The sequence below is a fragment of the Notamacropus eugenii genome, chromosome 1 (assembly GCF_028372415.1).
Source record: "Notamacropus eugenii isolate mMacEug1 chromosome 1, mMacEug1.pri_v2, whole genome shotgun sequence".
Classification (NCBI taxonomy): domain Eukaryota; kingdom Metazoa; phylum Chordata; class Mammalia; order Diprotodontia; family Macropodidae; genus Notamacropus; species Notamacropus eugenii.
The window spans coordinates 255,447,259-255,474,507 of NC_092872.1; the positions used below are offsets into that span (position 1 = coordinate 255,447,259).

The 27,249-nt window shown below is 43.9% G+C and overlaps 2 protein-coding genes across 5 annotated transcripts in view; both read left to right on the plus strand.

The window, feature by feature from the left end:
* Positions 1-11,840, plus strand: part of IREB2 (iron responsive element binding protein 2) — a 43,176-nt gene extending 31,336 nt beyond the window's left edge. For both annotated transcript variants that reach the window (XM_072628613.1, XM_072628614.1), the window contains exons 17-22: positions 2,887-2,991; positions 3,090-3,232; positions 4,602-4,749; positions 4,841-4,963; positions 6,052-6,237; positions 8,664-11,840. In XM_072628613.1, coding sequence (XP_072484714.1) covers positions 2,887-2,991; positions 3,090-3,232; positions 4,602-4,749; positions 4,841-4,963; positions 6,052-6,237; positions 8,664-8,774 — 816 coding nt within the window. In that variant the 3' untranslated portion in view covers positions 8,775-11,840. The remainder of the gene's footprint in view (positions 1-2,886; positions 2,992-3,089; positions 3,233-4,601; positions 4,750-4,840; positions 4,964-6,051; positions 6,238-8,663) is intronic.
* A 3,420-nt stretch (positions 11,841-15,260) lies between these two features.
* Positions 15,261-26,911, plus strand: HYKK (hydroxylysine kinase). 3 transcript variants are annotated; one of them, XM_072628616.1, is made up of 6 exons: positions 15,261-15,430; positions 17,343-17,443; positions 18,294-18,644; positions 21,499-21,638; positions 24,006-24,189; positions 25,947-26,911. In XM_072628616.1, exons 3-6 carry the CDS (start codon positions 18,299-18,301, stop codon positions 26,402-26,404), a joined length of 1,128 nt encoding a protein of 375 aa, XP_072484717.1. In that variant the 5' UTR covers positions 15,261-15,430; positions 17,343-17,443; positions 18,294-18,298; the 3' UTR covers positions 26,405-26,911. The 3 variants fall into 3 exon arrangements, with proteins under 3 accessions (XP_072484717.1, XP_072484718.1, XP_072484716.1); XM_072628617.1 differs by lacking the exon at positions 17,343-17,443 and having other exon boundaries at positions 15,302-15,430; XM_072628615.1 differs by lacking the exon at positions 15,261-15,430 and having other exon boundaries at positions 17,428-17,530.
* The last annotated feature ends 338 nt before the right edge of the window (positions 26,912-27,249 follow it).

The following is a 27,249-nucleotide window of genomic DNA, read 5'->3' on the forward strand; positions in this document are numbered from 1 at the left end:
CCCATGAGAGTAAGACTCAATTATTTCCTTTCATCTCTCCATTCTTCCCCTCAATTGTAAAAGCTCTTTCTTCCCTCTTTTATGTGAGATGATTTGCTACATTCTACTTCTCCCTTTCTCTTACTCCTAGTACATTCTGTTCAACAGTAAATTTTATTTTTTTTAGGTATTCTTCCTTCATATTCAGCTCACCCTGTGCCCTTTGTTTATGTATGTGTGTGTATATATATATGTACATATATATACACACACATACATACACACATACCTACACATATATAATATACACATACATATATACCCATATGCACCTACATATGCATATATATATATATATATATATATGTATATATTCCCTCTAACTACCCTAATACTGAAAAAGGTCTCATGAGTTATAAATAGCATCTTTTCATGGATGAATGTAAACAGTTCAACTCTAATGAGATCCTTAAGACTTTCTTTTCTGTTCACCTTTTCATGTTTCTCTTGATTCTTGTGTTTGAAAGTCAAATTTTCTATTTAGCTCTGGTCTTTTCAACAAGAATGCTTGGAAGTCCTCTATTTCATTGAAATTCCATTTTTTTCCCCTGAAGTATTGTACTCAATTTTGCTGGGTAGGTGATTCTTGGTTTTGATCCTAGCTCCTTTGACCTCTGGAATATCATAAGCTGCTAAGTCCTGTGTTATCCTGATTGTTTTTCCACAAAACTTGAATTGTTTCTTTCTGGCTGCTTTTAATATTTTCTCCTTGACCTGGGAACTCTGGAATTTGGCTACAATATTTCTAGGAGTTTTCCTTTTGGGATCTCTTTCAGGAGGTGATCAGTGAATTCTTTCCCTTTCTATTTTACCCTCTGGTTCCAAAGTATCAGGACAGTTTTCCTTGATAATTTCTTGGAAGATGATATCTAGGCTCTTTTTTTTTTTAACATAGTTTTTAGGTAGACTAATAATTTTTAAATTATCTCTTCTGGATCTCTTTTCCAGGTCAGTTGTTTTTCCAATGAGATATTTCACATTGTCTTCTATTTTTTTCATTCCTTTGGTTTTGTTTTATAATTTCTTGGTTTCTCATAAAATCATTATCTTCCATCTGCTCCTTTCTAATTTTGAAAGAACTATTTTCTTCAGTGAGCTTTTGAACCTCCTTTTCCATTTGGTCAGTTCTGCTTTTTAAAGCATTCTTCTCCTCATTGGCTTTTTGGCCCTCTTTGGCTATTTGGGTTAGTCTGTTTTTAAAGGTATTATTTTTTTCAACATTTTTTGGGATCTCCTTTAGCAAGCTGTTGACTCACTTTTCCTGATTTTCTCGCCTCTCTCTCATTTCGTTTCCCAATTTTTCCTCCACCTCTCTTACTTGACTTCAAAATCCTTTTTGAGCTCATCCATGGCCTGAGACCTTTGCATATTTTTTTTTTTGGAGGTTTTGGATGTAGAAGCCTTGACTTTCATGTCTTCCTCTGATGGTATGTATTGTTCTTCCTCATCCAAAAGAATGGAAGAAAATACCTTTTCACCAAGGAAGTAGCCTTCTATAGTCCTATTTTTCCCTTTTTGGGGCATATTCCCAGCCAGTTAGTTGACTTTTGAATCCTTTGTCAAGTGGAGGATATACTTTAGGGACCTGTAAGTTCTCAGTTCCTCCAAGGTGGCACAATCAAGGGAGAGGAGTTTACTCCTCTCCTGGCCTGCACCCTGGTCTGTGAGCAGTCTTTTCTGCCCTGGATCTGGGAGTAGGATTTCCTCTCCACAGCCACCACCAGCTCCACCACGCCAGCACTCCTCACCCCAGGACTGCCACTCAGGACTGAGGGGCGGATTAGCCACTCAGTTCCCCCATGGTCTTTAGGCTGAGGGCTCCAAGAAATGGATGATGTTGCTGCCCTGGGGCTAGGACCAGACTGCACACCCCTCTCACCCAGGTGAAAGAACTTTGGTGTTTGTGGGTTGAGAAATCTGGGAACTGCAGGTGCTACTTATTATTCCATGCCCTGAGGCCTGCTCCTGTCCAGTCTGTGTGACCAAGGCTGGGCTGTGCTCTGCTCTGAGCCAGGTGCAATAGACCTTTCCTGTCAGTCTTCCAGGTTGTCTTGGGCTGGAAATCTCTTTCCCTCTGTCGTTTTGTGACTTCTGCTGCTCTAGAATGTTTTTAGAGTCATTTTTTATACAGGTATTTTACAGGCTGCGGGGGGAGATCTAGAGCTGTCTGTCCTTCTACTCCACCTTCCTGGCTCCACCACCCCCAACCCCCCAATTCTATATAGAATGTGGATCAGAGGCTATTTTCTGTTCATCTTGGAGTTATTTAACTAAGGTTATGGTGATATCTTTCTGTGCTGACATCCCTTTGTAATATTACTCCAATCAAGGCTAATTCTCTTTTAATATTATTTGTTGTGAATCTGTTGCCCATGATTTTTTTTTCAAAACCTGCTTTCATTTATTTAGCTCATTTTACATTTTCGTCTTTCAACCTTGTAGGATAAGGAGGGTGGAGCTTTTTTCTTTTTTTAATGTTGACTCCACACTATTTATACAAGTTGTTTGTTGGTCATGAAACTCACTTTTAACCTTTGGAGGTGGTTCTTATATCCTGGGATCTGGTAAGGATGTTATTTATTCTGTCCCTCTCCTTGAAGGTTTGTGGATGTCATGATGTCCTCTTTCAGCCTCCATAGCAGATGGAGTTCTGCCTCATCTTTTGTCTAATCTTGTGGAGACGGAAGCCCTTCTCAGTGCCCTTTTCCAGCTCCAGGCCATCTGGCTTGTGCCATCACAGTCTGATCTCCCCATGGCATTCCAGGTTTCTTGTGCACCATCCTTGGGACTGCACAAGAGAAAGACCTGCATAAACTTGCCTATTTATGAATGTGTTTTTCTTCACAGAAGGGAAATAAGCGGTGGAATTCCTTAGATGCACCAGATTCTGTTTTGTTCCCATGGGATTCAAAATCTACTTATATCAGATGTCCTTCCTTTTTTGATAAACTTGTAAGTATTCAGTTACAAACTTTAAACACAATGCAGTTTCTGTAGTGGAAGGTTATGATACTTGTGATCTTTAAGCAACTTCATTGCTTATCTTCTAGGCCAAAGAGCCAGTTTCACTGCAGCCTATTGAAAATGCCCATGTCTTGCTCTATTTGGGAGACTCTGTCACAACCGATCATATATCACCTGCTGGAAGCATTGCCAGGAGTAGTGCTGCTGCTAAGTATCTCACAAACAGAGGGTTTGTATCTGAAAGGGCTCTTTTCCTACCAGCCGTGAGTCTGCTTCCTACCAAGACCATTCACATTTGTACTGGTTTCTAGTGGAAGCCACACACACCTGAGTGTGGGTGTGCTTGGTTCAGAGGGGAGCCAGACTGCTAGTTGGATCTTGGCTTGTTTATTCCTTTGTCTATGGAACTCACTTAAATTGAGCCCTTATCTAAATGGACAGCTGCTCAGAAAAAGAAATAGCAATTTCCCCTTTTTTCTTTCTAAATCTTGTTCATTTAAGAGACTAGTTTTATGTGCCCTTCCAGAATAAAGACTGATCATTTGGATCCTGTTATATGCCCCCTATGAGAAATGCATGGAATTGTATACTGTGTTTCCTTGGATCATGATATACAAGCCTAGAGTGAGTTGGTCACAGGCCTCCTAGGTAGATTGCATCAAAGGGTGGTGGCCCTCTTCATCCTGATAAATGCTTTGGGAACTTACAGTGAAAATAACTGTTAATTCTTAAGATCATAATCTGGGGGTAGATAGATTTTATTTCACTTTTTAATGATTAATGTAGAAATTGTCTGGTTACCTAATAGGTGCCTTGCCACTAGGGTAAAAATTATTCACAGAACTCTCTTTGCAGAATTATCTTCTGGTTAGCTTAGGAAGAATTTACTAAACTTAAACTTATTTGTTATATTAAACTATTCATTGAAAAATACCTTGTGAAAAGTAAATAGCTATTGTGTAGACAGACCAGACCAGTTTTTACACCCTTAAACTTCTGATGTTAGGTCTGTAAAAACAGTTTTTAAAGAAAACTATAAGTGGTTGTTTTTAGGCTAAACACTGTTAGATCTAGAATCCTTCCCATGGAGAGACTAGGGTTTTGTGATACTGTGACAATGAGAACTAGAATAATGTCACTTTCCCCTCATTTTGTGTATGCTTAGGATCTCCACTCTGGTCATAAGTTTGGAAGTATTTTGCGGAAAGGAAAGTCTTCATCCCATTTTCTCTCAGCTCTAAACTGTTGGAATAAAATCAACAGTTTTATTAATTTTTTTACTTGTTAGGATTTTTTGAGTCTAACCCTTTCATTTTCTAATGGAAAATTTAGCAATAAGAGTTCACAGTCTCTACTACAAGGAACCTTAGAAGTCATAATCCAACTTCATTTTATTGATAAAGAAACCAAGGCCCAAAGAGAATACGTGGTCTTCTTGCTGAGAAAACATAAAGCAAAATTAGCTTAAATATTGACTATAAACATCCCAGCAATCAATAGCTATTTCTCTCTTGCATCAGCTGCCTCTAGGGTGGGGGGATCGAATCCTTTTTTTCTCTATCCAGTTTGGAATCTGAGATTTGTATCTTGTTTTATAGCCTTACACCTCGTGAATTCAATTCTTATGGAGCCCGGAGGGGTAATGATGCTGTGATGACGAGAGGCACCTTTGCAAATATCAAGCTCTTCAATAAGTTTATTGGAAAACCAGCTCCCAAAACAGTTCATTTTCCATCAGGACAAACGGTGAGGGTAGATTCAGATTGTGCTGATTATTATTTACTAGAGCTTTGCCTGATGAACTAATGGTGAATCTTTGTTTGTTTTTCATATCTAGCTGGATGTATTTGAGGCTGCAGAGTTATATCAGAGAGAAGGTATTCCATTGATTATTTTAGCAGGGAAGAAATATGGCTCTGGAAATTCAAGAGACTGGGCTGCCAAAGGACCATATTTGATGGTATTTTATACTTTTGTACAACTTTTCTTAAGGAATTGAGTGGTGGGAGTGTAAAAGGCCTTAAATCCATCTACAGCTTCTTAAATTTAAAATGCCATGGAGACATTGATATGATGTTTACCAAAGGTTAATTGTTTTTTATGCCTTTGTTTTTTTTTTTTTTTTAGAAGATTGTGGTTACATTTTAATGTTCTCTTACAGATTTTGACTAAGAGTAAGAAAAGCATTTTTTTTTCTTCAGGCACTAAGAAAGTTGTGGCCAGGCATTTTGTTGTTATTTTTAGCAATGATAGTCAGATAGAAAGAAAGAAAGAGGAAGGAAAGGAGGGAGAGAAGGAAAGAAGAAAGAAAGAAAGGCAGGAAGGAAGGTCAGTCATTGTGCTTTCCCCTCTAGCTCTCTCTTCTGCAGTGGGGATCCTTCACACTCACAAGGGCTATTAAATCTTTATTCACTTTGTGACTGGAGAAAGGCAAGCTCATGGTTACCCATGGGTAGAACAGCAGTGTCCATTAATTGAGGACATATTGGGAAATCATTCTTCAAAATCTTTTTAAAAACTTTGATGGCCATGCCCAGCTCTTCAGACAAGTTGATCTTAGTACCTGTCATTTGGCCCTTGTTTTGTTCTTTGTCATCCCTTTCATCCTTGGTGGTTTTCCAGTCTTAGATCCACTTTTTAAATGCAAACTATCCCGGCAAGTAATAAGAGGGAATCAATGGACTTTGTCACTGTCACTGTTTCATCTAGTGCCAGCCCTGGGGAAAATACCATATTTCATTACAAGGGCCATAGCTTACCAATCTCTCTGCTCTAGTTAATCTCAGTAGTTCTAAGAATAATATTTTTGGACCTTGGGAGCCTGGTTTAGAGCCTCTAGACTACATTGGGAAGCAAAGTGCCTTTGTCATGCCAATCACTGAAGGTGACAGATTGTCCCACTCCAGGTCAGAGCATAGAAACCTCTTCTGCAGAGGTTAGAGAAGGAACTGCTTTCACTCTGCCGGCTGGAGAATCTTCTTAGAGTGCATACCATATACCATTTTTCTTTTCTTAGAGTTTGAAAGAAGTAAAAATTGTTTATTATAGGGTGTGAAAGCTGTGGTAGCTGAAAGTTATGAAAAAATTCACAAAGACCATTTGATTGGAATCGGCATCGCTCCACTGCAGTTTCTTCCAGGAGAGAATGCTAGTTCCTTGGGCCTCTCTGGCAGAGAGCAGTTTTCATTTTCATTCCCTGAAGATCTTTCACCGGGAGTCACCTTAAACATAAAGGTATCTGCAAAGTTTTCAAGTTTCTGTCTGTGCACCTTCTGACAAGAAGCTGGGAGAGCAGGGTCCTACTTCAAATAACCACACTTAGCCCTGAGTGGGTGTTGGTGGAGTTTTGGGTTACTTTCTTAATTCATGTACCACTTGTGCATTCTGGCACCTCAGCCTCACCTACGTAAAGCATGACCAAGGTGTGGATGATGGGGGAAAGCAGGCCCAAAATTGATGAATCTTCCAAAAGCTAGCCTGGCTGTCCTGGGACCCAGTATCATTCATGCTCATTTCTGATGAGTTCAAATATCCTGCCTCGTTAAAAAGTCACAGCTGATTAGCACAGATAAGAGAAGGGAGAAAGCTTTACTGTAGAAAGATCTCAAAGGCATAGCAGGGCAAGGCTGTTTCCACCTATGGGAAGCTCACTGCCTAGACCATGTCCAGAAATGCTAAATTAGGCTTTGATATATTCTGTTTAAGAAGATGCAGGGAGGTAGGATCCATTCAAGATAGAGTCCATCTAAAATGTCCAAAGCTTTGGAATAGAGTCATCTCGAAAAACAGATTTCCCAGTAATTCTATATATTCAAGGCTTTTCTATACTTGTGACCTGTGTTGACATTTTTGAGGCATATGTTTTAATACCCTAATAAGAGCCTTGGTAGAGGAGTGATCTTTGATTTGTATGGATGTGTATATGACTTCTTAGTCAGTTGGTTTTTATCAGCCTTTCTAGTATGTCACTGTGTTGAAAGACTAAATCATGCTGCTTGGGTCCTAATAAATAGTAAAGCTGTTTATGTTGCCATCCTTCTATCATTAATTAGCATCCTTATGCATTGATTTATTTTTGTTAGCTAGTTTTGTTTAGTAAATTCACAGGGCTCCTTTTAGCATTTATAAGTTGCATAGAATTTCTCAAATCCCTCTTGAGTTCCCAGATTCACCTCCTAATATTGGTTCTATATGTTGGAATTTCCAGCAGTAAAAGTACCACAGACCTATAGAGGGATTCCTTCAGGTCCTTGAACTTGTATAGAAAAAAGTTACATCTTTATTTTCACTCATCTATAACTGAATTTTAGCGTTTTTATTTTATTATAGGGGGGGAAAAGAATCTTAAGCGTCCCTAGATTTCACCAGACTACTAAAGGGGTCTGTTACATAAAACTTGCTGTAGTCCAATGCCTTCATTTTATTGAGGAGGACAGTCTGTCTACAGAGCATGACATAACCTAGAGACCCAGTCTGTAGCTGGATTCTCAAGAATCCTGGCTTTCCCCTCCATTATTCTAATCCATTTTCAAACTCTGCTTGTTTCTTAGTTGTCAGGCCCTTTTTGAGATCTTTTATTTCCCGGTCTAATTTTAAGGCGTGTGTATATCACCACTAAGTGAACATCTCCTTGCAGAGTGGAGGCATCCCTCAACTAGCCCTGAGGCAGAAGCAAGGAGAAGAAAGTCCAATTTCAGCTCCTCCCTAAAAACAAAAGTTAACCATCATATTTGTAGTAAATAATAAATTCTAGATGATTATAACTATAACTGACATTGCAAGGCCCTTGGAAGTTTGCAAAAATCCTTTTCATGTATCATCTCCTTTGAGCCTTGGAGCAACGTGAGGAACTCACCCTAGGTTTTATCCCTGTTATACCAAGGAGGAAACTCCCATAGAACTATAGTCCCACAGCTCATGTGAGGCATGTGGCAGGGAGCTGGGCAGGGCCTACCAGGCAGGTCACAAACTCCTTCATTCCATGGATTGTCTGTCACATGCAGTCAAAACAAGATCTCACCTGGCATCCACCTCATGATGGGGTCTCTCCACATTTAGCTGGCTTGGCTCTTGGACAGTCAATGCATAATTTATTGCCATGTCTGTATGTACAAAGCTGGGTAGCAACTGCCAGACATGATGCCCATTGGTATCAGCATAGCCTCCTTAGGAGCCCAGGGTCTTCTCCACGGTGCCTTAAAGCTGCAGAGTTGGGGGAGCAGGACTAAGCATCTGTACATGGGTTTCCTATGTTCTTTTCAAGATCCTGACCTGCACTTGTTAAAAAAGGATTTGTGGGAGACATATGGCATCAAGAAGAGTTTCACAGTAGGGAAGAGTTTAAGCAGAGAGAAACACTGTCTGACAAGTTTGAGGATTTACCAGTGATCGTTTACAGAGCACTATGCTAAGCCTTGAAGGACATGCATCTTTGCAAAAAGCCCTGGCCCCTGCTCTCGTGGAGTTTACTGTGGGAGGGGGTAGATGACTAATAATGCTTAAGGAGGATGCTGTGGAACTAGGGTACTGGAAGCTACAAGGGAGAGGAATTTCTTCTTGTAGGCTGGGGGCTGGGTGGAGAAGGTTCAGAGAATGCTTTGTTCAGGAGGCATGACAAGTTGATCTTATTAGGTTGTGTTTTTTTTTGTTTGCTTTTAAAGACAAGCACTGGAAAAGTATTCAGCGTGATTGCTTCATTTGAAAATGATGTGGAAATAACATTATACAAACATGGCGGATTATTAAACTATGTGGCTCGAAAATTCTCCTAGTATCTACTGAACATGGATCCTTCCATAATTGGTAATTGCAAATGCCTTGTGTAGTGGACCCAGGAATCCATACCATGGAGCTACAAACAGTCTCCGTACGCTCAGTTATCTCATCCATGGGTGTAAATGATTGTGAATCATCGTAGTGACCACAATGAGATCTTTCTTGATTTTAAATACTATAACGAATGGTGCTATTAACATTGCTAAAATCAGCCTAAGTGTGTTGTGGAAGAGAGCTGTAAGTATGGGGGGTTGGGGGGATATTTTATCAAACCATTTTGTAAATAAACAAGGCGGAGTTTGAACTTGAATTGTGGTGAAGACTATTATGTAAGAACAGCCTTCCTGCAGTTGTTTTTCTTTAGTTTTGCACCTTTAAAACTGGGTACTACTGTTTGTTGGTTTAAAAGTAACAGATTGACTTATGAGAAGCCAAATTGGATTATCAAATTCTGGAAGCTAAGAATCTGGCAGCTCTGATTCTGTAGCCTTAGAATTGAGGTAAAGCAAAGCTGGTGTACTTAGGTAGGTGTCTGCTCTAGTATGGAAATAGAGGCCAGCTTTTATCCAAGGGCCAGAACCGTGAGAAACAAGGGTTTTTTGTAGAAGAGGCGCCTTTCTAGATGGGAACCTGATTTTCTCCATGAGGATGCAGGAGAAAGGTGAGATGAGCTTATTCCTTAGTAGTCTAACATGTTCCTTGTAGACATCATGTAATTTCTTTGTTAAACTTCGAGGCATGATCATAGAATCACAGATGAAGCAGAATTTACCCACCTTCACATGAGACTTACTTACAAGTACGCATCATTTACCAAAAACTCGCCTTTTTACTGTTGTTCAGGATCTGGGAAAGGAACTATGTATTTGACCAGACAACTATGAAAACAATCTTCTTCAGGTTTCAGAGACAGCCTAAAATTATAGCAGATGTTCAATGGAAAATACAAGGTGGGCGATGGCTAAGCAGTCTAAGCAGTTTTTATTTTAATATTTTGATCATCTTTTGAATTATTTAAAAACATTTTCTGTTGCTTTGAGTCATCCTTTTATTTCTTTGGGTCAGCTTTCATACTATAATTGTGTTATCACCCTCTTTGAGGGCAGCAGTGTTGAACCTATGAACACTTTTGTCTTGCAATCATATATTTTTGCTTGCCGGAATGAATTCCTTGATAGAATCCAAAGAAGCTGGACCACTTTTCTACTACCCAGGGGGTTAGATGATTATTTCTGAAGCTTTTATAAGTTATTTTAAATTTAAGGAATTTCATTTTAAGAAGTAAAACTGAGTGGAAGTGATGGTAATGTAGTATTCACTTTGAAATATAATTATTACAATTTTAAATCAATTAGCATTGCATATATATGGAATGATAAAACCCTTCTCACTATTTAAACCAGTGGACAGGGACCACTGAGTAACTATTGCACAGAATTACCCAGTGTGAGAGTTTACAGAGAAGTCATAAATATATATTTGGGTGATAAAACGTTGAAGCTAAATGATTTTTCTTCTCCCATCCCTTCCTTTTCCCTTCCCATCATCCGTGTGCACTAAAAACAAATTCTTGTCTAATAATATTTGTTTCCTATCACCTTTAAACTATGTTGTTTTCTCTATACTTTATCATGCTCTTGTGTATCTTTGTCAGTGTATTTTTAAATTTACATGGAAATGTGTTATAGTTGGAATTGTTACACTCTAAATGTTAAAATAGCCATGGTGATTTTCAAAAGGAAGTGGTGGACTTCAGTAAGTCTTTATAAACTTGGGGCCATCTTCTGAGTAGGGCTATGAATTTACAGCAAATCAGCTGTCTGGCCCAGCCGAGGCTGTTTTGAATTCTCTGCTTGGAATAAAGCATTTACAGACATTTAATGTCTAGTCCAGTGGCTGTTGTCATGGTCAGTGAGCCTTAATTTGTTGTCTAATCCCAGTTACCTTGCTCTCATATTTGTATATTGCAAGTAGAATTTTCTTTCCTAAGAGGTGACTAGATCATCCTTCTCAGAAAGAACTTGCTGTTGGCCAGCTGTTTGTTACATGAGGAAATCCTGATGATCAGTACTGAGTTTGTATGTGTATCCTATTAGTTATGGCTGTTTCTTGCATAGAAGCTGCCTCTTGCACCCTGAAACTAGAATAAATAAAGCAATGTTTGAGGAAAGGAAGTCCTGTGGACATGTCATAGAAGTACCTCAGGGTTTGTGAATTCAAGTACACTTGTAAAAGCTCATCGACACCTAGAATGGTGGAGTTGTTTTACTTTAACAGTAAATTATGCGAAGTGGAATGCCCAGTTTCATGACTTATAGGTCTGCTGCTCTTTGATATGAAATCAGTGACAAAGCTCTCTTGTTCTGCCTTGAGTAACTACACTGACCCCCTGATAGTTGTAGTTGTTTATTCTGTAACTGACTTCTGAAAGGAAGGGAAGGAGCTGCAGGCTTGTGCTTTGGAGGGCAGGAGTGTGGTCCCCATGGCTTCAGTTGGTTGTGCATGTTGGGGGAAAGGGCACATTCCTATGGAAATGAAGCCCAGATGTCCCAGCAGCTGCCTAAGCCGCCTGGAGGATTTCCCACCTGTCTTTTGGCCAGCATCGCCTGCACCTGCCTGTAGTAGGGTGGAGAGAAGTTCTTTGGCCATTGTGTGGGTGTGGTCCCAATTAAAAGGCAACTTTTTTCTTTTGGCTGAGGATGGCAAGGGGAACAAAATGACACCCTGAGCCCTCCTTATTTTGTTTGATTTGGGAGAACAAAACAAAAAATATTGTTTGGGCTTTTGAAATGTTTATTTCCCAAATTGTGATAGTGTTACTGTTTCTATCCATTTGACATCTAGTATATGGCTATAGAACCATATTTATAGTAATCACATTTGAATAATTGCAAATCAATGTCAACTGTTTAAAGCCAACAAAACAGTATAACAGTTTTAAGTTCAACAATGTTAAGTATTGTATAGAAATCTATCTGGAGGCAAAATTCAATTGATGACAATTGTGCATATAATGTTACCAATGTTGTAAATTATTTTTAATAAAGAAAATTGTATTATCACTGATTTTGTTTTTTTCTATTTAAAAATATGTAAGGATAATAGAAATCCTGCCTTGATTGGAAGTTTGCTTCCTTAGCTCACATAGCCTTCCTCATAGTTTGACCATCCACTTGTTCCTAAGGATCATTGGATTTCAAGGGCTCCAATGTGGAGGGATCACTTAGTCTTAAACCATTTGTTTCTAGATGAGGTTGTTGAGGTCCAGACAAGTGACTTGGAAGGAAGTGGCAGAGCTTGGTGACCATCACTACAAAGGGTTAGCTTGGGAGCCATCAGACTGAGGTTGGAGGTCAATGACCTTCCCTCTGTGGCCTCCTTTCCACCAGCAGAGGGAGGGATTGCACTGAGCTCCCCAAAGGCCCTCAAAATTCTTAATGCTAAGAGACTCCTACTTATTCATTACCTTCTGAGTAATTATCTGACCACCTGGGACCCAAAAAAGGTGTGTAGCTCTCCAAGGGCAAGAACTGTTGTTTATTTATTTTTTTATTATAAACATAGTAATAGCCAACATTTAAAGTTAGCAAAGCCCTTTAAGTGCAAGGCTCCAGTACAAACTACACGTCTTAAACTCATTTTAGTAAGAAAGAAACCAAAGGAATATCAGAGATGGAATTCAGAGCCAGCACTCGGTCACTCCTAAGTCCTAAACAGTTTGCTGTGCCATACTTCCTCTTTAAATAATCATCAGTAAGGAAGTCACTGAGAAAACTATGCTATATAAGGTATTAGAATGTTACAGGGTGGTAAGAAATGACAGCAGTGAAGCAGAAGTAAGGGATCGTGTATCTGAATTAACATACGACAAAATATCCATGCATGATGACTACAGTGATGTAAAAGGAATAATCACTGAGTCAAACATAAGATGAAAAACCAATGGGGTCAGTCAATAAACCTCGATCCAGCAGCACTTGCTGTGTGCCAGGCACTATGCTGAGGATGCAGATAACAAGTCCTAGAGACCAGATAATGCAAAAGAGCAGGGAGCTACTACTATGTATGCAGGCATACATACACACATGTATATGTTTTCAAATGTCATTGTATGGGATTGTTTTTGCTTCATTGTGTTTTGATATGAGATCCATGGGGTTTGTCCTGGAGAGGGCATTGTAAAATGATCAAAGAACCATAAGTAAAATGTATTTTTAAAAAATAAGCATTAACAAAAGCATTTAAAAATAACAAAACAAGGAGAAAAAAATTTAACAGGGCAGAACCAAAATAAATTCAAAACAAGCCATCATCAAGATGCCTTTGTTCTGTTTCTAAGACCTGTCAGAAATCTGGACGTCTTTCCCGGGTGATGAGCAATTCAAGTAGAAATGGGTCACCCTCAAGGCTCTTAGGATCCCTGCTGTTTAACGCGGACTTAGGAGGCCATATATTAGCAACATCTGCATGTTTTTTTTTGTTAAAGATTTCCCAAATACATTTTAATCTGGTGGGCTCCAGGGGTGTTGTGGGTACAACTGCAGCCCATTTTTCCTGATTCTGCCATCTCTGGTGCCAAACACAAGTGACCCTTGTTAGTTGGGTGACCCCTGTAATCATCAGCATAAAATGGTCCATTAAAGAGCACGATCCAAGGAGGATTGATAACCTTTTTAGAAGGCTCTTTCAGGTGCTCTTGACCCTGTAGAACTTGTGCTGTCAAGCCCAAGAATGTTGGCAGAAACACTCAGTCTCGCCTGACTGCCCCCATCACATGATCCCATCGGTTGACCAACATTTATTGGGTGCGTGCTCATGAGTTCTTGGAGCAAGGCATCTTTCTTTTCACACGGCTGCCAGGGAAGAGACATTCAAACAGACAGACGGCATAAAGTGCCATCCTGAACTCTTTTCCCCAAGTGACAGCAAAGCTGAAGTTACAAACTTCTGAAAAAACAACTCAGCGGAACGTGGTACAGGGTTAAAATTAAGTCGAGGGATAATTAATCTCTAAAGAAGAAGTGCAAAAAGTAGAGCTCTAGAAGTCCAGTGGCCAGGTGAGGGCTCGGGGGGAGTGAGGGATAGTCTGAGAAAAAGCTTGTTACGTACTAACGAGTAATTGGTTACAACAGGTGGTGCGGATACTTTCTAGCGTTCTTCCCGGAGACAGTCAAGTCTCTCCTGGGAAAAAACAATTTCCCAAAGACCTTCTATGCCGGAGACCCTTTGCAGTAGAGCTGTGAGTTAGCAGGGCGAGTTCTTGTCTCCCGCGAAAGGTTACCTGGACGAAACATGCAGTCAGCTAGGTTTGTCAGGCTGGAGGCTGTGGACACGGGGCTCTGGTGACTTTAGAAGATGGGGCCACAAAAGGAAGGTGTCTCCTGGAGGGAGAGTCCCGAAGAACACCCTGGGGGGGCTTCCGGGAACAAAAGCCGGACGAAATTAAGAGCCATCTTTACCGCGCCTGCTTAATAAAGTTCGTGCATATTAATTTACACGCCCCTACCGAGGGCTTAGGGACATTTTGTGAACCTGCGTCGTCTGAGGTGGGAGGGGGAACCTGTTAAGGGGAACGGCGTTCCGGGGAGCCTGTGAACGGTGCTGCCTCTCACCAATCAGAGCCAGCTGGGAGGGACTGGCGGGCCAGGAGCCGGCAGCCAAAGGGGCTGTTCCGAGTTCCTTTACCCGCCCTGCGGGAGGACAAGTTAGAGTTTCAACTGCTTCCCTCACCCTGAGTCTGTCTAATTTACCGCATCTGTTGGGGGGGTTATTTCTCACAGTGCCAAGCTCGGAGGGTAACAGCAAAATAGTCAAGTGTCACAGTGCCGGCCGTTCTGAGGTTACAAAACCTAATTAAATCAGTCCTGCCCTGCAGGGCGATCGTATGTACGCTGCGATGTATGTACAAAACCTATTCAGGGGACGGATTAACAGCAGCTCTGGGGAATCAAGAAGAGCCTTGCTTAAAAGAGAGTGATTTAGCGGAGCAGAATGGGAGGTCTGTGAGGGTGAGCAAGGCCAGTGTGTGAAGGTGAGTGAGGTATTAACCCTGGGAAGGTAGGCTTCAGTCACGCTGAGAAGGGCTTTAACAACCAAAGGGGAGCCAAGAGCTCACCCGAACACCTCCCAGTGTGAAAGTGACTCAAAATCCGCTGAAGCTCCGCCTCTTGGAGGGAGAGTAACACCCCTCGGGGGATTAACCAATCAGATGTTCTGTTTGTCGTTTAGGGGAGGAGTTTCCTAGAGCGAGGTTGGAGCAGAGAAGTCAGAAGAGCCAATGGGAAACATGGTTCCTTCTTCTACTATGGTAACCGATCAAGAGGAATCTTGAACCAATCAGAATCTCCTTATCTTACAAAATAAACTGCCCAAAGGCGGGAAGAGAGGAAGTGGCCAATCAGGAGTTGAGTCTGGCGCGTGGGTGCGCCCCTGCTTCCTCCGCCCACCCTCGGGTTTTCTAGGACCAATCCGAAAGCGGAATCAGGAAGGGCCTCGCCCCCCCGGGCTGGCGGCCCGCCCCAGGGTTCTCCTGAGCCTGGCCGGGCGTAGTTCTGGGCTTGTTAGGAACGCAGGGCCGCAGGCGGACTTGTGCCTACGTGGCTCCCTCCGAGGGTCCCTGCAGGCTGGGCGCTCTTCAGCACCGCCCCGGGAGGTAGGTGCCCTGATCGCCCCCATCTTACCCACGGGGAAGCTGAGGCAGGAGTGGACGTGCCCAGGGTCCTACGGCTGTTTTAGTGGTTGAGGGAGGATTTGAACTCAGGTCAGAGGCCCCATCCACCTCGCCGCCTCGGGTGGCGACGGAGCTCCGAGGCGGCCTGCTCCTTTTCCAGAGGAGGAAACTGAGACTGGAGAGGTTCATTGACCGTCCCAAGGTCACCCAGCGACTTCGCCCACTGGGATTCCGAGACACGCCCTCGGACCCTCTCAGGCGGCGAACCTTCGGTCGATCTGCCCTGAGACCCTGCCTTGGACCCTGGGACGGGCGGCCCTGAGAGCTGTCCCGGCTGTTCAGGATTGACCATATCCTCCGAATGCAGGCTTCGGCTGGCCAGTAATTCCTAGCCCTTCCGTCCCTTCTCCTCTCCCAGGCTGGAGGCACCGGGATTCAGAACTGCGGTTTGTTCTGCGTTTACACTTTGTACCTTGTACTAAGTGGTACAGTGGTAATTAGGAGGTTGTTTACTGGCCCCAACTACCAAGCCGCTCCTAGGCAGCCCCGGAGATCGATGGAACAAATACTGGGGTGGGGGGGGATGTGGGGAGAAAGATCCATCAGAGACCCTCTGGTCCAACCCCCGCATCAGCCCGTTTTACAGATGAGCAGAAAGTACACCCGCACCCCACCCCCGGGAGCAGTCAGGCCAGGGCTCACGCCCAGGGTCCACCACCGAGGAGCAAGACTGCTCTTCTGGGTGGGAAGGGGTCAGGGGGACCCCTACTCCTGAGCTCCCGAGTTCCTTCCGAATAAGGTTCAGAGGTAGGAGAGGAGGCTCCCCCAGGGTCCCCGGCACCTAGGCGCCCACTGGCCCCGAAGGACAGGCGGTCTGGGCCGCGGGCGGACGCCTCCCCTCCAGGACCCCCGCCGTGCCCCGTGCAGAATTCATGCCACATTCTGCAGGACAGGTCTCCCCTCGTGGGCCTGGGTCCAGCTCTCCATCCCACTCCGGGGGGATCTGTCTCTCCTCCCCTCTTTTAAAGTATTTGTTCCTTAGAACTACCGGGGCTGCCTAGGAGTTGGGGCCAGTAAACAACCCCCTAATTACCACTGTACCACTTAGTACAAGGTACAAAGTGTAGAGGCAGAGCAAACCGCAGTTTTGAGTCCCGGTGCCTCCAACCTGGAAGAGGAGAAGGGTTAGGAATTGCTGGCCAAGCGAAGCCTCCATTCTAAGAATATGGTCAATAATCAGGATCACGTGGCCTGGAAGCCTCTGCCCGGGGAGTGAAAATGCCAGCAGGTTACCCGACTGGAAAGGCTTCCTCCCGGCCAGGGCTCCAGGGCCAGCCTAGATTGACTGAACGCTAAAAGCACTTAGTATGCAGAGCACTGTCAAAGACATACAATTTAGCCAAGTCCTTATTGTCATGGAACTTAAAATCTGGTAGGGATTTGATTTACATCCCCAATACTATGTTGGTATAATTTTGCACTGTAATTATTAGATGCAAAAAAAAGATATTTGCAGTCTGAGGAAGGAGAAATCTGGATGGGGTAAGGTAGAAGGGAAGTCTTAGGGAGTAAGTGAGCAGTGTCTGACTCGGCCTTTCAAGGATAGGCCAGAATGAGAAAGGAGCAAGTTCTGGTCATGAAGACTTGGAAGTGAAATTTTGCCAAATGTATTGGGAATAGAGCATGCAGCACAGCGAAGGGGGGTTGGGATTGGTAGGGCTTGGGGCTTTCAGCAAGAGGTCCCCCAATAAGGAAATCGTTGATCCTTTGTTTTCATAGGATAATACATGTCAGCAAATGATCCCAGAAGGTTTTGGTTTGCTTCCTAGAGAAGGAAGTGGACAAAACTTTAAAATAAACACACTACAATCCCATGTGTATATCTGGTTTTTAGGTCTGCTGAGCATTGCCCATAATTTTGTGGTTTGGAACGCTGTGCACAAAGCCCAGAGGCAGATTTCAGTTCTTCCAAGCTGGCACAGATTTTGTCAAGAGGTACTGAGCCCGTCACTGGAACCATTCAGGCAAAAGCTGGGTGACCACCAGTGGAAGATGCTGGAGAAATGATCCTCCAGGCATTGGGTGGGTGGTTGGGGGGTCTTTGAGGTCCCTTCATATTCTCATGATTCTGTGAATCTCATTCAGACCCATTTATAGCTTCTGAAAACTGAAGGACTTCTCCAGGAAAAAAAATCCCTAAGTTAGATTTTTAATTCATATGACTGTGAAAATTGGCCCTGACCATTTGCAATGGCTAAGCCAACTAAAATAAATCACTTCATAGAAGGCTAAACTATTTGCCAGGATTTGAAAGGCCTTAGCACATTTAAGGGCAAGGAATATTTTAATCCCCAACTCAAGTTTCTTTATATTGTCTTGGGACTAAACAAAAGAGATTATTTAGCTCATTTCTGACAAAGAGAACACTCTGGTCAGAAAATAAACAAGGAGACTGTTTTTAGTAGGACCAGAGAAAACTGAATGACCTCACAGTCCTTAACAATGTCTCTGGTCCAGGCTCAAGGGCACATGGGAAAGGCCTTGATGTTCCCATGAGGTCTCTCTCACACCTGTGATTGAGACCCGAAATTCTATCTGCCAGCCTTCATCTCTTTCAATTCATGTTTTTAACTTCTCACAATGGAAATCACCCTGGGAAAGGCCACCCTTTAATCTGATGTTAGTCTTTCATAACTTAGTATGAGTGAAGGGTCAGATTGTAGGGCTTGAGAGGAAACAAGGTAATCTGAGAGGCTTAAGGATAAAGGGTGAGGCCAAAGTCTGCTTTGGGAGCCAGTGTATCATGATCCTCTTCTTTGAGCCTCTTTCTCTGTTTGCCTCCTAGACGCCATGTCGACCCCAGAGCATCAGCAGTCCCAGGCCCTTACCAAGCCAACCTTCAGTGAGCTCCAAGCTTCTGCACTGCTGGAGTCAGTGTTCGGGTTAAAGGTGACCAAGATCCAACCTCTTCCCAGCTACGATGATCAGAACTTCCACGTGCATGTTCCAGGGGCCACTAAAATGAGCAGCGGGCCTCAAGAGTATGTTCTCAAAGTGAACAACACTGAATCCAGCAAGAACTCTGACCTGGTTGAGGTGCAGAGCCACATCATGATGTTTCTGAGGGCAGAAGGCTTTCCAGTGGCCACTGTGCATCCTACTAAAGGAGGCAACCTGACCTCTCTGATGTCCATAGGTAAGCGGTGTCTAGATTTCCAGAAGCATCTGTGGCACAGCCCCTTAATGGCCAGAATCACTTGTGCCGGTGTCTGACAGAAAAGAAGCAATGTCCCCCAGGCCCCGTTTCGAGGCCTCTAGTTCAGACACGGTCAAGGCTGGGAATTCTGAGGACCAAGAAGGGTCTCCTGGTAGCCAAGGGAGCAGCTGGAAATTTGTTCAGGTATCTCTTAGCTGCCATCTGTGGACAGAGCAGTGTCCTACAGCAGGGGAAGATGCCAAGTTTAGCTAAGACTCAATCCTTGTCCTCGGGAGCTTGCGCTCTAACAGGAGGAATAGGACACATGCACAGACACTGGCTGTGATACCAAGTGATGAGTGACAGTGTATCCCCAGGCTGGCCTTCCTTACCAGACCCAAATCCTAGCATTTCCTGCTGGTCAGCCTATAACATGCTGCACCAGCTATATAAAATGTTTGCCTAACATTGTACTTTTATCCTCTGAAATCAAACTAAAAACCACCCCACTCCCCAGTTCTCTCAGTCTTGTATTGTTAAAAACAGCTGTGCCTTCCCTGAAATGCTGGGTGAGCAGTAAGATCTAGAGTTGGGGCCCCTCACCCCCTTGTAAGGATTCAGGCACTTCTGCCTTGTCCTGGTCACCAGAGGATTGTACCGAGGGTGCCAGATGGGCCAGGAGCTGCTCTTGAAGCTCAGTGTGCCAGAGCCTGTGGGAAAGGAGAGAGTGAGAGGTGATGTCAGTGGGTTTTGAGAGGAACAAGAATGGGAGAAATGGAAGTTTGGGTCACACAGACTCCATTTTTTCAGTCGAGAAGAGGGAGAGGGAAATGTAAGAGAGGTGGTGGGGGGCCTGGCTGCTGGGGCCAGAAAAAGGGAAGGTGATCTAAGGCATTAGTGAAATCCCCCCTCTTTTGAGTCTGGATGGAAAGAGTTTCAAGTGATCGACGAGCGACCTGGAAGACGTTGATCTTTTCTGTAATGTGAATGGCTTCCTGCCCTGAATTCACCTTCATCTCTTAGAACATCCATGATTCGCAGCTCAGTAACAGTTGCACAGATCGTTAAGTGTGTATCAGATGGAATTGCTCATGTTTTTTATTGTCTTTTCCAAACTTAGTAACTGTCCATAAAAACACTTTGATACAGGAATAAGAAGAAAATCAGTCATAGATGAAGCCAGAAATTTTGCCGACTTCAGGACAGTGACAGATCTTCCTCTTGCTTCAATGTCCCCTTCCAGGCCCTTTTCCTCTGTATTTTTCTGGTTCCATTGCTGTTCTGAGTCATTGTAACTGCTGGACCAGATGAAACCTGGGCTGTCAGACGCCATTTTGAAAGGATGGATTTTTAAGTTTTCTCAAAGAAGGGATGGGGGGGCTCACAAATGGTATTTAGTCATTACCCCTTCCCCCAATAAAGGTGATCTAGAGAACACCAACAATTACCACCTACCTTATCTTTATACCTCTTATGTATGTACCTGCTGCACACTCATTGAGGGTAGCCTTTAAATCTGAGAGAAGCTGGTTTCCACAGTAAACCCACCTTCACCATCATACATTTGACAGGAGCGGGTAGACTTACTAAAACTTGTGCTCAGATGAGAAAAAGGCAGCTTAACTTGGGCTCTTATTGCTGCAGAATGGGCAGGTCTCTCTCCTGTGCACATGTGAAGATCCTAGCAGACTCCTTGAGGCATGGAAAAAGGAGCAGAATGATCCCCTGATTACCAGGGCCAAGTCAAGTCAACATCAGGCATGAGAGTACTGTCTTAGAGTCCAGGAGAAGGAGGGAGGCCTATGGACAGCATGACAGGAGAGCTGCTGCTGCTAGTGCTGAAGTGGGTGTTCATCTCATTGTCCTCTTGCATCCCTCCCTTAGGGGCTGTGAAGGGAATGGGGGTATTGTTGATTTAGACCTTCTGCAGACTCTGGATACACAGGTGATTAGTGACTTTGTCTTTAGGAGTAATTTTGTATTTCTGCACATTCCGGACTCTTCCCTCTATCACTTGTACCGTTTGGGTATAGCCTTGATAGTGAAAGAATTTGAGTGGATGCCTGGCTCCCCTGCCCTGAGAGGGTGGAGTAGGAGGAGGGGTGTGGCAGCAATGAGAGGAGAGAAGCTGAGGTTTCTGTGGTACAGGTCTGGTTGGTCCAGACCTGAAAAGGCAGCATATTCTGTCTTCTACTGTTAGTTAAGGGTCCAGTGAGGACAACAGCTGATAAGAGATCAGTCATTGGTGCTTGAAACCAGCCTTAGAGGAAGGCAGTTGTAGGAATGTGAATGGGGCCCCCAATGCCTGAAGCCTGTCTGTGAGCCCTCTAGTCCATCCCCCCAGCTCCCCAACCTTGCTTGCATCGTTAGTTGGCAGTTAGAGGAGCCTTCCTTCCTAACAGCCCCATGAGGTGGGTGGTACAAGGACCACCATGGCCACCTGATGGGGTTTACAGAAAGTATAAAGCTGGCTCAGACTGTTGGATTGCTGGCCCCCCAGGGGCCTATGGGATTTTTGGTTCTGTGGACTTGACTTTCCCTTGCTTTCTAGGTTTTTTTTTTTCACTCATATTAAAAATCTTTTTTTGGTGATTATTTCCAGGCAGAATAGTCCTTGTCTTACTAAATGATAGTAGATAACTATTCTGTGACGCTTTATGGTGTGTAAATTGTTCTCCTTGCACTGGGCCTGTGAGGTAGATGGTGTGTTCTCCCTATTTTACAGATGAGGAAACCTGGCGTCTTAGATGTTTAGTGACTTACTTGTCCAAGGTCACCCAGGCAACTCTAATGGGTGAGAGCTGAGATGTGAGCCTCCTGAAGTCTTGATCATGTCTCTCTCTCCATGCCCTAGACAGTGGCTCTGAGACCAAAAGTTACCTGGTGAGGCTGTTCACTTACCTGCCAGGAAGACCCATAGCCCAGGTTCCCGTCACTCCGAAGCTCTTATATGAAGTTGGGAGACTGGCGGCCCAGATGGATAGAAGTCTGGAGGTAAGGGCTCCAGCTCCTGGGTGGATGCTTGTTCCCTGCTAAGCTCAGCCTCATGGCTTTTCATCCATTCACCAGATGATCACTGAGTACCTGATCTTTGTTAGACACCTGAGGTCTACAGTGGAGTTAAGGCAGGGCCCCCCTCTCAAAGCATCCATCTGCCAGGAAAGATAAGACACATAAGCAAAACTTAGAATGCAAGGTATAATGTGGGAGTGGAAATACAGTGTGGGAACCAGCCCTTTCAGCAAGGCAGGGTTGCTGCAGGAGCCAGTATGATCTGGGTTGGGCCTTGAAGGATGGGGAGAAATGGAAGTGGGAGTGGAGAGAAAGCTCCTGAAGTCCTGAGCCCAGAGCCTGGAGAATCTGGGGCACATTTGGGTCTGATCTGGCTGCAGTTGGAGGGCATATGCTTCTGGAAGAGAATACTGAAGCTGCAAAAGGGCAAACCGAGGCTGGATACAAGAGGGGGGAGCTTCCTGACAATGACAATTGTGCAGAAATGGGGTGGGGTGGAGTTCTACCACTCAGCCCCTCTGGTGGAAGAACCTCAGCAGGACTGCCTCTGAAATTCTGTAACTTTTAAAGATTCTGCTGTCTACAGAAGCCTTCCCCATCATGTATTAGCGATACCAATTTCATTTGTCCTTTTTAAATTTCATCCTTCAGATTAGAACTACCATCCTAGCCTGCCAAGCTCTTTCTGTTATCCAGGGGGTTGGTTGTCCCTCTTGGCTTTTTAGCTGTTAGTCAAACGCAAGTATGTATTAAGTGCCTGCTGTGTGCTGCATGCTGAAGGTACAAGTACAGTGGACAGAAAACTACTAGCCGGGAGTTTATAGATTAAGATTCTGGGCCACCAGTAAATTTTATGTTGTGTATAAAACTATACACAGAATAAATACAAACAAACACAAAATGGCTAAATAAAGAGCAGTGGCAGGGTTAGGAAAGTCTTGTGTAGAAAGTGGTCCTTGGGCTGCAGCTGGCAGGAGGCAGAGGTGAGGAGGGAGGACAGTCCCAGCCCTGCAAGGCTCAGAGATGAGTGTCATGTGGGGACCAGAAAGGAGGCCAATTTGGCTGCATCATACAGTCTGAGGGGAGCTAGTGTCCAGGGAAGCTGGAAAGGTTGGGCTCCCATCGGTGCCTTTTTCCAAGTCATTTATAAAAAAGTCCAAAACAAATCCCTGGCTCACTGCTAAAACCTCCTTCCAGGTCAACATTGAACCATAAATCTTTCTGCGTCCAGCCATTTAAGAGGCTCTGAACTGACCTAAGAGAGCTATCCCTTGGCCCACGTCTCTGCATTTGGCCCACAAGTAAACAAAGAGAGACTTGGTGCAAATGGTTTGCTAAAATCTAAATGTATGTATCTGTAGCATTCTCCAGATTGACCAGAATTTGGCAAATGAAGTCAGTCTGGCATGACTTGTTTTGATCAAATCTTTCTGGGTTTTGGTGATTATGGCTTCCCTTTCTAAATAATTATAACCTAAATTTACAATAGCGCCGTACTCACAACAACCCAGTGAGGCAGGAAATATACAGATTATTCCATTTTTACAGATGAGGAAACTGAGACTCTGAGAGATTGTGACTTACCTAGGACCACATGGGTAGTATATGTCCAAGGTACCACAGGAGCCCTGGTCTGACCCAGAAGACCATTGTTCTGCCTGCTGACAACACACTGCCTCTCAAACCCCAGCATTCAGTAACAGCCTCTCAGATTTTGGTAGGTTTGGAAGCCAAGCTCCCTGGCCTGTAGTTTGTCCAGTTCCCTTCTTTCTCTTCCTGCCATTCGTCTCCCACTCACCATAGTAGGTCATCTGCCTGTGACCATAGCTCAGCAGTCCCATTTCTTTCCACACATTAGGATACAGTTTATCCATGGCTGGTGCCCTGAAAACTTGAGTTCAAATCCTGGTTTTCCTGTTTTTCACCATGTACTACTATGCAGACAAATCATTTCACTTCATCCTCTTCATAAGAAGAGTTGTGTTAGATGAACTCTCATCTCCCTTTTGGCTCTAAATCTGTGATCCTGTAAATTCCCATCTTTCTCCTCATCTCTCCCTTAAAATCCTCCTGTTCCTTCACATCCATATCAGGTCATAGCTTCTTATTTAAAACCTTCCCTGGCATCCCCCTCAACCAAGAATGATCTCTTCCTTCCTCTAGTTTTCCTTGGGTACTTTGCACCTCTTTTATCTCTGTTGAATTCCACTTTGTATCACACACAAGGGCTTGAGTGTCTCCCTCCAAGATTGCAAGGTCAGCGAGTGGTCTTGTTCCCTCTTTGTCCCCAGGACTTAGTGCACGACCTTCTCGTTACTTACTGTGTTTGTGTTTTTGGTTCTTCCTTAGAAATTCCACCATCCAAAAATAAGCAGCCTGCATCGGAAGGACTTCATCTGGAACCTAAAAAACGTTCATCTTCTAGAAAAATATATTCATGCTTTGGGCCAAAGCAAAAGTCAAGAGATGGTGGACTGGGTGCTCGAACGCTTCAAGGATGAGATCATGACAAAGTTAAGCCATTTTCGAGAATGTGAGTATTTCCCACTGTTGGAGACTAGCCCCTCAAATTAGTAATGACTGTCATCTCTCTCCAAGGCAGCAAACTGCTACCTCACAATTAATGGCAAGCTCTTTGAGATGGGGGAGGAAGTGGTGAAATGAGATGGATGAGGCTTTCCCAAATATCTATCCATTTGCCCAAATTCCCTTGTGGATCTGTGATCTCGTGATTAACATTCCTTCTTATGCCAGTTCAGACTGTGGTCCCTCCCTCTCTTCTGTAGCATATTTAGGGACCAAATGAGAATAACCATCAGATGTGTGCCCACTCCCCATCACACCATGGCTGGAGATCACACCATGAGAACCCCATCAGGAAAATGAATGACTATTGCTCTGTGATGCTTTAGTGTAGCCCCTGCTCCCTTTCCACCATCCCTGCGGAATTAGAAGGATCAGCCCCCATCCATGGCTGAGTCTTTATGAATTTTGCTCAGCTGGCCCTTCAGCCATGGACACCATAGACACAGGCTTTGCCAGGACCACCCTGAAAGCTTTTCCCACTTGGTAGAACCTGGCAGGGCATATGTGTTGTGGGCATGGCTTTGAAATCTGAGGGTTGTCTCCATGCCATGATGAGGTATGGAAGCAGGACTCTGGAGGACAGGGGTAGGGGATGCAGCATACCTTTTTCAGTCCTACAAAGAGCTGCCATTGGGTCAGTCTGGAAACACCTCCTCCCAGATCAATAGAGGCCCCTCAGTAACTGACTTAATGGTCTTGGAAAGGGACTCTGAACAAGAAATTCACTCCCTGGTGAGGTGCCTGTTTGGATTTAGTGAGGGTCTCCATTGCTGGGCCCACCTAGGCAACTAGCCTGGCCCTACATCATTACCACCTTTTCAATAACATCTTATAAGGGCATTATGTTATTATATGGTAGTTGTTTGGGGGAGGGATACCTATTATTCCTTAAATAACTTAGAAGCAAATAATATGAAGGTTCAGGCAGTTGAAGCATTTAGGATGAATCAAGAAATGGTCTCAGTGGCAGCTGAGAGCCCCCAGAACCTCTGGGTTTTGTCATCTTACTACACCCAAAGCACAAGAGTACATAACTGCACAGTGAGTCATGGCATTCAGGGTAAATGAGATAAAACAGTGATTCCCAAACCATGGCTCTGGGTCCACCTGATGTTGAAACCTCTAAGCTCAGCTCCCAGGATGGTCCCCTTCCCATGAGGGGGTCAGAGGTGGCCAGACTCCCCTGCCATCACCACCAGCAGTCTGCAGTTTGCCCACGAGAGGAGTGATGAGATTTGGGGGTGAAATCAAAACTATTCTCTCATCAAGAGAAGCTCTGGGATAAAATAAATGAATCTTAAATGAATCTTAATTTCCTTTGTGGGTTTTGATTTTCTGTTGAAATCTAATTTGTGCTTTATTCAGATACAAACTTTGTATGATAAATGTGACTTTTTACTCTGCTCTTTCAGTGGTCATGCTCAGACCATCCACATTCCTCTAGTCCCCATCTCATGGCTTCATGAAAGCTGAAAGCACAGGAATCTGTTTCTGTCCTCTCTGTATTCAGGGCTGTGCTTTTGTGTGAAGCAAAGAGGCACCCTAGAGGGCTTGGGTGCCATTTTGTTTTTTGCTGACTTTTCCAATAAATGGTGTGAGTGACCTTAGTGAAAGTGAAAATATAAAACTAGTGATTTGGGGGGCTTAACCCCCTTTGCATTGCCACCTGCCCCATCTCCACTGGTTTCACTGCTCTCCTTTCAGGCATTAATCACGGGGATCTGAATAGCTACAACATCTTGGTGGAACCCAGCAGTGAGGCTTCTGGAGACCCAGCATATCGTGTGTCTGGAATCCTGGACTTTGAGGACATGAGCCAAGGCTATTATGTGTTCGAGTTAGCCATCACTATCATGTACATGATGATGGAGAGCAAGGATTCCCTGGCCGCAGGTGGCCATGTGCTGGCCGGCTTCGAGAGCGTCATCCCGCTGACAGCAGAAGAAAGGGGAGCTCTCTTTTTACTGGTGAGCAGTCGATTTTCTCAGTCACTTGTGATGTCTGCCTATACATGTCAACTTTACCCTGAGAACAAGGACTATCTCATGATCACTGCCAAAACAGGCTGGAAGCACCTTCAGAACCTGCTCGATATGGGTCAGAAGGCCGTAGAGGACATCTGGTTTGAGACCGCCAAGTCCTACATGGCAGTGCCATCCTAGAAACATCACCACGAACGAGAGCACTCGGAGGAACTGTGCAAACACCACTTATTAACTGTCACTGTTGCCATTCACAATGAGGGCATCTCACCTTTCTACTGTCTTACGGTTTATACAGTAGACTGAAAATTATTTGACTGAGCCTGACTTTTCACGTAATTTTGTAATACTGTGGGATATGAGTTAATTGAAATGATTAATTTTTATATTAATAATAAGGCCGCTGAACATAAGATATCTGTGGAATTCTCTATCATGAGATGAAGTTAGGAAGTACTGCATGAGGATCAAGGAGCTACCCTCAGGTGAATGATGTGCCTCTGGGTCAGGCAGTGAGCTCCCTCTGGGACAAGATGGGGGAGATACCACCATGTCCGCCTAGAGGCAGGGGACCAAGCCAGCTGGTTTTTGTAGTCACTTCCCACTCTGAAATCTGGAACTCTAGCTTAACTGTGAAAGGAATAGTAGTGTTACCTCCATTAAAAAAATAAAAAATTGAATGCCGGAGTCAATGTGTAGAATTTTCAGGAGGAAGACCAGGGAAGACATGGCACATGGTACAGTCTCTGTTCATTTGCTCACATGAGACAAAGCCTGGACCAAAGGGAAGAGAAAGAAAATGTTTCGGTGACTTGAACTAGTGACAGGAAGAAAGGATATCATCACTAGAAGATTGGCACATACAGCCATGGGAGATGCCCCCCTTACTCTCAGAGTCCTGAATACAGAGGCCTATGAAAGCGTTTAGATCCCCATAAAAATATCAAGGGACCACACTGGACTTCATCTGTGTGGAAGTTCTATCCATTGGCACATTGCAACCTACCCACCCCTGAGGGTAGTAA

What these genes read in the sequence shown, in the direction of transcription:
- HYKK (XM_072628615.1), top strand. An exon ending in GACCTCTCTGATGTCCATAG is followed by an intron (nt 18,645 to 21,498) that starts GTAAGCGGTGTC and finishes TCCATGCCCTAG; the next exon opens with ACAGTGGCTCTGAGACCAAA. An exon ending in GTTAAGCCATTTTCGAGAAT is followed by an intron (nt 24,190 to 25,946) that starts GTGAGTATTTCC and finishes CTCTCCTTTCAG; the next exon opens with GCATTAATCACGGGGATCTG.